The following is an 11,847-nucleotide window of genomic DNA, read 5'->3' on the forward strand; positions in this document are numbered from 1 at the left end:
TGTCTCAGAGCGCGGATCTCCATCGCGCGCTCACTTCAGATATGCAAATGCTTCCCGTTACACACGATTGCTATGTCAATAAACATCATTTTGACAATATTTTAGAGACCCCCCAACATTTCCCAAGTCATGTTTTCAAGGGATCTCATGTCTGTTTCAGGGGATCTTGGATCCCCCGTAGTTCAAACGGTGAGCAAGCCCATTCACTTTTTTATGCTGATAAGAGAATTACAATGGTTTTTCATGTGACAAAAATCTCATCTCATCTCATTATCTGTAGCCGCTTTATCCTTCTACAGGGTCGCAGGCGAGCTGGATCCTATCCCAGCTGACTACGGGCGAAAGGCGAGGTACACCCTGGACAAGTCGCCAGGTCATCACAGGGCTGACACATAGACACAGACAACCATTCACATTCACACCTACGCTCAATTTAGAGTCACCAGTTAACCTAACCTGCATGTCTTTGGACTGTGGGGGAAACCGGAGCACCCGGAGGAAAGAACATGCAAACTCCGCACAGAAAGGCCCTCGCCGGCCACGGGGCTCGAACCCGGGACCTTCTTGCTGTGAGGCGACAGCGCTAACCACTACACCACCGTGCCACCCTGTGACAAAAATGTGTGATTAAATTGCGATTAATCGCGAGTTAACTATGACAGTCGCGACATTAATTGCGATTAAATATTTTAATCGCTTGACAGCACTAAAATAAACCTGACTTGACTTGATCTGCGACGCCATCTGCGAGGACGGGGTTGTCAGCATAAATTGGCCTTAAGTTCGCAACAGGCCCCCATGCTGCGTCACACTTAGGATGGGCGGGCCCAGGCTAGGATAATGGATGGATGGATGGATGGATGGATGGATGGATAATGCCTAAAAACAATATAAATGTAAAAAAACAAAAGAATATACAGCAAACGATTCCCAACAGCTGGAGTAAATAAATATGAAGTTATCTCCTCAGCAAGTCTTAAATAGCTTTTAAATCATTTTAAAACTATGAGCAATAGTGGAGTTTTAAAATGTATGCATGTTTCAGTAATGATGATGACGATGACGTCATTCCAGTGTTATTGCTGTTCGGTGGCGGTTTCCGGCTGTGGAGGCGCGCGCGGCCCCGCCCCTGTAGGTGCGGGTGGGAAACCCCGCGGTGGTGTGTGCTGAAGCCGCGCGTGAACGCAGCCGCCATTTTGGTGTCTGATGAACAGAGCCGCGGCGCTGCGGAGTCTTCAGACTCTCTCTCTCGCTTTCCGTTTCTAACATTTCACTCCGTTTCTCCCCCTTTCCCTCTCACTTCCGCTCCTCTCACCTTACCGGACAGCAACACAGGGTAAGTGCGCGCCCGCCCGCGGCACCACTGCGGCTTTGTTCGGTTCCGCTGTGTGGAGACAAAGTGAGCCGCAGCCGGCTTCTGCAAAATGGACACCGGGGCTAGCATTAGCACTGATTAGCTTCCAGCACAGCCCGGAGCGCGCTCCGTATGGACCCGGTAATGTTCCGTGATGAGGTCCAGGGTTCTCCTGGGCAGTGTTTAATAAACATGGCGCTGCGCTTTAGTCCCTCATCAGCCGCGCTGAGGGAAGCTAACTCGGCTAACACAGCTCGGCTAGTTCTGCTAGCTAGCTAGCGGTCGGAGCGCGCTTCAGTCAGAGCGCCATATACACCGCACGCACTTTCCTCACAGGCTCCTCTCACAGACAGACAGACAGCTGATTAGCCTGAGAGGTTTACCGCGGTTTATAATAACGCAGTGTGCAGACGGGTTTGCGCTCCAGTCCCCTCAGCCCGGTTTGGGACACAGCCCTTTCTCAGGCTCAGGGCGCGCGCACACGCACTACACCCTATAGTGCGCACTTTAACGCGTGTAGATTTGGAACACAGCCCGTCTGGGGTGGTGGGTGAGGGGTCACTCTGTCTGATCACTCGCTGCTTAATTAGGGCACTTGTGGATGGTTTAGTGACCTTTAACCTCTGTTTGGGACACAGTTCATGTGATGCTGATCTGATCCTCTACACACTGTTTCTTCTTGTGCACAGGTTTGTGACATCAGCCATGGCATCGGATCACGTGAACGGGAACGGCACAGAGGAGCCCATGGACACGTCCTCCACGTCTGCGCGCTCGGAGAACTTCCAGGCTTTACTACAGGCCGGCTTGCCGCAGAAAGTCGCAGAGAAACTCGATGAAATCTACATCGCAGGTGAGGACACGGTCATAACGCACGCTTACCTTTTCAGCGTGGGTTAATTATAATAACGAGTGGTTTCCTGTGGAGTAATGGAGTGTGACTCTTAACCCCATACACGATTATTACACATCTATAACATGCTCATGTAGGCGATGTGTCAGTAGTAAGGGTTCTGGGTAAGTTGCAGACATGCTGCAGGTCACATCATCACAAGATCCATCCTCTGAGTACGTTACTGAATACACACACACACACACCTGTCCGGAGATCTGCATCACAGTGAGGAATTGTGTGTGTGTGCCCCTTGGTCAGAGTGATGATAGCTGTGTGAACTCTCTCTCTGAGTGACTGCGGTTACACTGCTGTGTGCTGTTTAACATCTGACTGGACCGAGGGGTTAGCCTCTGAGATTATCGCCTGCTCTTTGCTTTCTTCTCTGTCTCACATACATGTGTGTGTGTGTGTGTAGGCCTGGTAGCACACAGTGACCTGGATGAGCGAGCTATCGAAGCTCTGAAAGAATTTAATGAAGACGGAGCGCTCCAGGTTCTACAGCAGTTTAAAGAGAGTGACCTGTCTCACGTCCAGGTAAGTGTGTGTGAGAGAGAGAAACCCCTGACCTAACACACACTCGAGACTCTGTCTGGGTTGATTGAGATGCTGTATGTGCTTTGTGTTTCAGAATAAAAGTGCCTTCCTGTGTGGCGTGATGAAGACGTACAGGCAGAGAGAGAAACAGGGGACCAAAGTTACCGAGTCCAACAAAGGACCGGACGAAACCAAAATCAAAGTACGGACCTGTCCCTGCTGCGTACACAGAGAATCATGTGTTAAACACTGCAGGACTTTATTACACACACACACTCGTTGTGATGTCTCATCCTGCGCTCACCACCTGCTATAACCTGCTTTACATCACAGTTCTGCGTTCTCATTGGTCAATAGTGTTGATTTAATTTTCTATAAAGTAGTGCAGGTGTATATTAACATGCTCGTTATCGTTTCTATAGTAACAGCTCATTCACAGGGCCTCGTATGGCAGACACTCCACTGACCAACACATCACTGATTCAGGCTTTACGTTTACAAATTCATTTATTCCCCCCCCCCCCCCCCCCCCCATTTGCTGGATATGAGCAGTCGTGCGCTCTGATTGGCTACTCTACTACTAGGATATCAGCTCATATACCGTGAGTAGAGAAAAACAAAATGGCAAGTCAGATATATCAAACATTTTAAAAAATACCGAAATGGCTAAAAGAATATAGCGTCTCCTTCTCCATGGTATCTCCTGATCCCCACTCCAGCCCAGTCGGTGGTGATAACGCACCTTTAGGTTGGTTTACCGACCACCAAAATACCCTGAAGAAGAAGGAAACGGTGGAGCGTGTTGCTGAATCAACCGAGGGCAAAATAAAAGCTCTACTTGAAAACAAAATACAAAAAAGGCAATAAAATATGGAATGAAAGTATTTCACTGTTAGAATATTTCTCAAGAATTATTTCATTTTTTCATAAATTGCTCCTGTCATTTCGCCGGTTTGTTTACATTCTTAAACTGAAGTGATTTTTTTCGGATGTTTGGTATATGTGTGTTTCTCAAAATCCAGTGAATGTGGATAGAATAAAGCCGTTATTCCACTCAAGCTCGTCGTACTTGGGTTATAGACAACTCGGTGCTACGCGCCTCGTCGCCTGTCAGCTCATGTACAGCTAGATTTCAGGGAGTAACTGTTAATTATCTGTCTGATTTGTATCCAGAATCGATATATTTCTGTAAAGCTGCTGTGTGACAGTGGACGCTGTTAAAAATCGAAATAAAGCTCATCAGTGTGGAGTTTTCTTAGCTGAATGAGATGCTGATGTGATGTTTATAGCTGATCACTGCAGCTAACTTACCGTAAGTGGATGAAAAGTGACTGGAGTTATGGAGGAATTCTGTGGTTCTGTTCAGGCTCTGCTCGAGAGAACCGGCTACACGCTCGACGTCACAACAGGACAGAGGAAGTACGGAGGACCGCCACCGGAGTGTGTGTTCACAGGTCCTCAGCCCTCCATCGGTACAGAGGTAACACACACACACACACAGTGTTCTTTGGGTTAATGTAGGAAGTGACGGGAGCTGCACTGCTTTTATATTAGCGTAAACAGTGAGGTGTACACGAAGGCTTTCCACGTGATGACGTGTGTTCTGTCCTGGAGTAACGTGAGTTACAGTGACAGCTCAACCGCTAAGATCTGATCGGATGGCCTCTGTTTGAACCCGTGTGTGTGTGTTCTGTCGGCTGAGGTGATTAAGGTTATGGATGAGTACAGTACCTTCAGCTTGGTTCTAACATCATGTTTAAATTCCATACACCTTTAGTTTTACATGTGGTACGGGGTTCGGGGTGTAGTTTGTGGCCTCTGTGGGATATTCATCAGGAAAGTAGCTGAACTCTGTGTGTGTGTAGATCTTTGTGGGGAAGATCCCGAGGGACCTGTTTGAGGATGAGCTGGTGCCTCTGTTTGAGAAGGCGGGGCAGATTTGGGACCTGCGGCTGATGATGGATCCTCTGAGTGGTCTGAACCGAGGATACGCCTTCATCACGTTCTGCACTAAAGAGGCTGCACAGGAGGCTGTTAAGCTGGTGAGTCACCTTAGACACGTGCAGTAATCAGCTCTTTGGGCTATTACCGTCCTCACGTTGATTATTTTCCTAAAGTTTTATTCCTCTTATACTGTACCACTTTAGTTTTTGTCATCTGTATGAAGGTTTTTTTTAATATTATTTACACTTAAGCTCATGATCTTAATGTGTGTGTGATCAGTATAACAATCGTGAGATCCGCCCAGGGAAACACATTGGGGTGTGTATATCTGTGGCCAACAACCGCCTGTTTGTGGGTTCCATCCCCAAGAGCAAGACAAAAGAACAGATCCTTGAGGAATTTGCCAAAGTCACCGGTGAGCTGAGCGTCTGTCCTTCTGTCCTCTTTCGTTCTGGTGTTCACATCACATGATTAACGCCGTTCCACCTTCTCCCCAATCAGAGGGTCTGAACGACGTGATCCTGTACACCCAGCCGGATGACAAGAAGAAGAACCGCGGGTTCTGTTTCTTGGAGTACGAGGACCATAAATCGGCAGCTCAGGCTCGCCGGAGGCTGATGAGCGGGAAGGTGAAGGTGTGGGGTACGCTGGTGACGGTGGAGTGGGCCGACCCCATCGAGGACCCTGACCCTGAGATTATGGCCAAGGTGAGGGGTTAAAAAAAAAAAAAAACAGACAGGATTCCAAACCTCCTCATTCCTTAAACATGTTGTCTGACGTGTTGACGTTTCTCTCTCTCTCAGGTGAAGGTGCTGTTTGTGAGGAACCTGGCGAACAGCGTGACCGAGGACATCCTGGAGAAAACGTTCAGTCAGTTTGGGAGGCTGCAGCGGGTCAAGAAGCTGAAGGACTACGCCTTCGTTCACTTTGACGATCGGGAGAGCGCCGTGAAGGTAACGCTCATTTAAAGCGGAAGGTGGGCGGAGTCAGTGCTGATTGGGCTGGTGCTGCTGTTCAGTTTAGCTCAGGTTATTGAAAGCGTGTGTGCGTGCGCGCAGGCTCTGGAGGGGATGAACGGGAAGGAGCTGGAGGGTGAAACTGTCGAGATCGTGTTTGCGAAGCCTCCTGATCAGAAGAGGAAGGAACGCAAAGCTCAGAGGCAAGCAGCCAAAACACCAATGTAAGCTGTGTGTGTACGTGCACAGTGTAGCATCCTCACTCGTTCCACCTGTGTTAGTGTATGACTTTGTTCCTTCTCTTTGCAGGTATGATGAGTATTACTACTACGGCCCCCCTCATGTGCCTCCTCCACCTCCGAGAGGGCGTGGCCGAGGCGGAGTCAGAGGCGGCTACTCGTACCCTCCTGATTATTACGGTTATGAAGATTACTACGACTACTATGGCTACGACTACCATGGTTACCGTGGTGGCTACGAGGAGCCCTACTACGGCTACGATGAGTTCCAGGGGCGGAGCCAGCGTGGACCGAGGGGCGGACCCAGAGGGGGACGTGGGTCGGGACCTCCACGGGGCAGGGCTGGGTTTCCTCAGCGTGGTGGCGCGGGAGCGGCCGGAGGAGGCGGCGCGAGGAGGAGAGGAGGCGGGGTTCGAGGGGTACGTGGCCGCGGTGGGAATGTAGGAGGCAAACGCAAAGCTGATGGCTACAGCCAGCCCGATTCCAAACGCCGGCAGATTAATAATCATAATTATAACAGTAATCAGAACTGGGGCTCGCAGCCGATCGCGCAGCAGCCGCTGCACGGCGCCGATAATTACGGCTACAAATCTGACCAGGAGTTTTATCAGGATTCATTCGGCCAGCAGTGGAAGTAGACAAAATGTAGGGCTTTGCTTTTGGTTTTATTTGTTCCTTTTTTTTTTTTTTTTTTGATTGGGCTCCATATAAAACATGTCAAGCTTTCAAAACATGCTTCTTGTACATATATATTTTTCTTTCTTTTTTTGTTCCTTTTGTTTGGTTGGTTGGTTTTTTAGACCTCCACTTGGACTTCCTGTCACACTCCTTCCACACACTGGGTTATGTTTTATTTTGTAATCTGTTTTACAATTGAGTCCTACCTTTTAATCAAATTTGGAGGGAAAAAAAAAAAGATAAACCTATACAATGTGCTGAATCTTGTCTATTGGCTATTTCATGTATGTTTCTATAGCAGGTTTTTGGTCTTCATGTTTTAAGTAGGAACACAAACGGAAAAAAAAAACAAACCGAAAGAAAACAAATTTGCTCTTTGTATGTTAATGCTAGTAAAATTAGCGTGTCTTGTTTTCTTTACATTTTGGCTTGTAATCCTTTTGCTGTCTGTCTGCTGCTCTAAATAAAAACATACACGCATAACCGTGTACAAAACTCAACCAAAACGGATTGTGTTTCAAATTCATGTTTCGGCAAAAAAAAAAAAACAGGATAAAACTCTCTCTCCTCAAATTTCTTTGCAAATTTTGACCAAAGCGCCTTGTGGATGAAAAGGACGTCAGGTTTGCCTACATTAGTCTGTCTGTCTGTCTCACTCTCTCTGCATGTCTGAGTTGTGTACGTGTTTCCACTCGCACGTCACGGGCCCTGTGTGTGATTGTGGTGCTGTATGGAGGGTGTTGAGTTCCACACTTCCCTCTCCATAATGGCTAAAATGCACGTTCTGCCCCAAATTCTCCTCACTGTTGACCCACAGGAGTAATCCCTGTTCTGCATGACCCTCCCCCACCCCAATCTCCTCCTCCCTCCTCCTCCTCCTCTCTCCATTTCCCTGCTGCTGAGTGGGGGTGGGGTGCAGTGCTGCTGGTGTCCAGCAGGGGGCAGAGAGCACTGAGCTGTGCATGCTCATTACAGCAGGTTTCACACTCACTCACTCATTCACTCACTGCTCTTATTAGTCTAGTGTGTTTCATGTCGAGGGTGTGTGTGTGTGTGTGTTTGTGTTTTCATGAACGTGGATCTAATCGTTCTTCCTCTTGTCACCTGACTAGCAGGGAAAGGCCTCGAGAGCGGCGCTGACAAACCCCTCTGAGTGAAGAGCGGCTCGTTAAAGCGCAGCTTCCTCTCAGACGATGCCGGAGGACACGGCGGTAAGATGCACTTCCTGCCGTCCAAGTCCTACTTCCTGCCTTACAGGAGACAAAAAAAAAACTGCCACCTACACACACCATGAGTTCACTTTAACGCTTCCTGTGTCTGAAACAGTGCCTGAACACTACACCCTGCAAACCCACAGGGGGTGTGGCCCAAACTATACACTATATAGGCCACTGTTGGTCCCTGGGGGGCGTGGCCCAAATTATCTGCTGCCCTACTCAGCCACAGTGCATTATGGGTGTTTTTTATATCCCTCAGTTGTAATGTTTTGTGGCAGGGTAGTGCACTATGTAGTGAGCAGGGTGCTGTTTTGGACATGTTGGTTGTTCAATTCCCCCAAAGAGCTGAGCTGAGCTGAGCTGAGGAGTTTCTCATTCTGTACATAAATCTTTTGCACTATGTATGGGGTTTTCTTTCTTTTATATATTTAAAAAAAAGCGTGTTTTTACTGCAGATCTCCATGTTAGTGCTGTAGATAGAAAGTGTGCACTATAGTTTATCAGAACATTGTGTGAGAGAGACTCTGATGTTGGAGATCTGTTCTCTTTTAAAAGCATCATGTTGAGTTTAGTTTGTTTTAATGTTCTAATATTTTTTTGAATGTCTTAGGTGGCCTAAGCGGTGTAACGTGGTTCCGTTGAGAACCTGATGATGATGTTTCTGATGAATTGTGAGTTTATCTACCTCAGTGTGGGGTCATGTACAGACACTTTACTGAGCATACGGGCTTTTCTACCGTTTTATAAACGTTATTTATGCACAGGGACGACGGCCTGCCATCTGTCTGCTGTATTATAGTTCTGTTAGTACGCCATCGTCCCCTGCCTGTGTGTGTGTGTGAGAGAGAGAGAGAAACTCGGATGTCGAGTCTAAACACGCCTGGCCTTGGTCTCCTCTCGGAGCGTGTCGTTTGTATTCTAGTCATATTTTTGGATAAAGCTTTAGTGTCTGGTTTGTCATAAACAAACTGAGTAGTAACTTTTTTTAAACACGTCCTGTTTGTTTGTTTGTTTGTTTGTTAAGCAGGGTGCTTAATTAGACATGCACAACTGACACCGTGTTTAAAGGGTAAGTTCAGCATCAGGACACACACCGAGTGATCACCTGGTGACACTAGGGGGCAGTAGAGAGCTCACCATCATAACACTAGCCTGGTTACTAATCCTTCCACCACTTACACGCTTCAGCAGCAGACAGGAAATGATGTCTGTGACCTGGAAGTTCACTGCGTGTGTGATGTCATTATGCTGGATTTACTGACGGTTGTCCCGCCCCCGGTGTCGAATAAACCTACAGCCATGCCGCTCGTGGGGTGCGTTAGTGTCGTACTGTTAGCGCACACGCTCGTGTTCCAGGTTTAACAGGGTGAAACAGGAAAATATGACGACTTCCTGCCTTTATTTTATTGTCTTTTTTTTTTTTTTTTAAAAAAGATGTCACAAATTTAAAATGAACTGTTGACTCTTGGTGCTTTTTCTTTTAAATTTTTAAAACACATTTTTGCAAATAAAATGTTTTATACTGGAAAAGTGGTTTGTTTATTTGTCCGGTTATCTGATGCTGCACCTGAATGCTAACGGACGAGGCGGAGTTTCTGATCTGATAAACCATGACGCAAACAAGGAAAACCTGATGCAACGGCCAATGAGGTGCTTTCCCTTCCCATATCTAACCCCGCCCACTCTGTTCAACCACACACGGGGACTTCACTTTGCCTGTACCTGCCGTGTGGGCGTGGCCTTTCCAGAAACAGTGGTAGCTATGTGTAAAGGCCAATTTATGCTGACAACGCAGTCCTCGCAGATAGCGTCGCAGACAGTGTCTGCGTAGCCCCCCCACCTTCGCAGACGCTCTGCGCGCACCTCCCAAAAATTGTGACCACCGCAGAAGCCTCGCAGACAAGAGGGCTCTGATTGGTCCGCTCTACATCCGCTGTACACGCACTTCCGCTTCCCAACTTTCCCGGTTTGGTTTGTTTACACGACCGCCATTTTTAAAAACACGAGCGAAGATGGAGCAGCACGAAGAGCGGTTGATTGAGGAAGTACGTACATCTATACGACTCCAGTTCTAGTCATTATAAGTAACCGGAGGATAAACGCTCCACTAACCACACCCACCAACTACTCCTAGCAACTTCATGCCCCCTTGCGTTGTGGCGGTGAATAACATCGCGCACGTCTATTACTCCCCGCTCAACGATAAATTACAACTGTCTGCGAAAAGCTATCTGCGAAAGCCTTGTCGCAAGAGCATGCAGAGCCCCTTACTCCTACAGCTCTCTTTAAGCAAACTGGTAACGGTGTGATTTCTGTGTGCTGCCTTTTGATCTCTTATTAGCAAAGTGAGTTAATTACACGCTACGTACAATCGACAGTACGCTTTTCTTCCATTTGTAAGTCGGGCTGCGTGTGCAGTAGGATTGTCAACGAGTCAAAATCTAAAATCTCAGTGCAGACGTCACTTTAATATCCAACGTGCAGCTAAAGAACGTGTGTAGCTAACGTAAACTCAATATTTAGTGTATTTAAATATTCCAAATGTAAAACTATAAAATGACCCAGCTGTGATGAGAACAGCTCAGTAATGTGATGAACGATCCTCAGATCATCATGACTGCATTCCCTTTTAATCCTGATTTTTACTGTAAAATATTTTCCATGATGACGGAACGATAAACACTCTGTCTGTGATAAAAGAGATGAAATGTGGTGATGATCAGACAGTCCCGTTAGTATTTACTGCACGTGAGATGAATTTTCGAGATGCTAACGCGCTACGCTGACTGTTCGCTCTCCTGCTCGTGAGAGTAATGTTGCTAGGTAACTGAATGCCTGGCTAATGACTGAGGCTAACGGTTTACTGAGCTAACACATCACTGTACGAGTTTTATCCAGACAGCGAGAGAGGAAATGAGACAAAACTGTCAAACCTGAACGTTTCACTCAAACGTGTGGGTGAATTCCTGATTAAACCGTCCATACGACTAAAACCGATGGCGATCGTTGCTAGCTGCGAGTCTGTCGTGAAACTCTCGTGTGGCGCCACATTCACTAAATAATGATGAAACACGTCTTTAATGTCCATCGTGTGACCACTGGACTGGATTTCAGCAGTTAAAAGTGTTTTATGTGGATTTGAGTTTTCTTTTCTTGCCTCAGCTCAAACTTTAGCGATGAAATCTAAAATCCTCCGCAGTCTCACTCATCTCATCTCATCTCATTATCTCTAGCCGCTTTATCCTTCTACAGGGTCGCAGGCAAGCTGGAGCCTATCCCAGCTGACTACGGGCGAAAGGCGGGGTACACCCTGGACAAGTCGCCAGGTCATCACAGGGCTGACACATAGACACAGACAACCATTCACACTCACATTCACACCTACGGTCAATTTAGAGTCACCAGTTAACCTAACCTGCATGTCTTTGGACTGTGGGGGAAACCGGAGCACCCGGAGGAAACCCACGCGGACACGGGGAGAACATGCAAACTCCACACAGAAAGGCCCTCACCGGCCCCGGGGCTCGAACCCGGACCTTCTTGCTGTGAGGCGACAGCGCTAACCACTACACCACCGTGCCGCCCGCAGTCTCACTTTCCATAAAATACTTTCGGGAGAAAATAAAACTTCGTGAAAACAGTAACATCATAAAAACTCATGACAAACTGTAGACTTTCAGTATGAAGTGCAGTGAGACTGACTTTTATTCCAGAGATTACAGCTGAGGCCAAAAGTTTACACCCCCAGGCTAAAGATATTCAAACTGAAATTTTCCCTGAAGCTCCACACATTTCCTGTTGTTTTTTTTTTAAAAGTAGTTTGTCTACTTTGCTCATATCAGAGGTCATTTTAAAACAATTTATTACAGACAGATTTATTTCAGCTTGAGTGCACCATATCAGAATTCCAGCAGGTCGTAGCTACAAATGCCGAATTTATCTCTTTGAACAGTTTATACAACCCCGATTCCAAAAAAAAGTTGGGACAAAGTACAAATTGTAAATAAAAACGGAATGCAATAATTTAGAA

At 47.1% G+C, this 11,847-nt stretch overlaps 1 protein-coding gene across 3 annotated transcripts; it reads left to right on the forward strand.

Annotated features, from left to right (window-relative positions):
* Positions 1–1,023: 1,023 nt before the first annotated feature.
* On the forward strand, positions 1,024–9,347 carry syncrip (synaptotagmin binding, cytoplasmic RNA interacting protein). Of its 3 annotated transcripts, XM_060913510.1 has the most exons (12): positions 1,024–1,336; positions 2,044–2,207; positions 2,665–2,783; positions 2,878–2,985; positions 4,150–4,263; positions 4,649–4,825; positions 5,007–5,142; positions 5,229–5,434; positions 5,531–5,680; positions 5,786–5,907; positions 5,993–6,341; positions 7,713–9,347. In XM_060913510.1, the coding sequence occupies exons 1-12, from the start codon at positions 1,029–1,031 to the stop codon at positions 7,755–7,757; spliced, it is 1,998 nt and encodes a 665-aa protein (XP_060769493.1). In that variant the 5' UTR covers positions 1,024–1,028; the 3' UTR covers positions 7,758–9,347. The 3 variants fall into 3 exon arrangements, with proteins under 3 accessions (XP_060769493.1, XP_060769491.1, XP_060769492.1); XM_060913508.1 differs by having other exon boundaries at positions 5,993–9,347; XM_060913509.1 differs by having other exon boundaries at positions 5,786–5,886; positions 5,993–9,347.
* The last annotated feature ends 2,500 nt before the right edge of the window (positions 9,348–11,847 follow it).

Source organism: Neoarius graeffei, chromosome 2 (assembly GCF_027579695.1).
Source record: "Neoarius graeffei isolate fNeoGra1 chromosome 2, fNeoGra1.pri, whole genome shotgun sequence".
In the NCBI taxonomy this organism is placed as follows: Eukaryota; Metazoa; Chordata; class Actinopteri; order Siluriformes; family Ariidae; genus Neoarius; species Neoarius graeffei.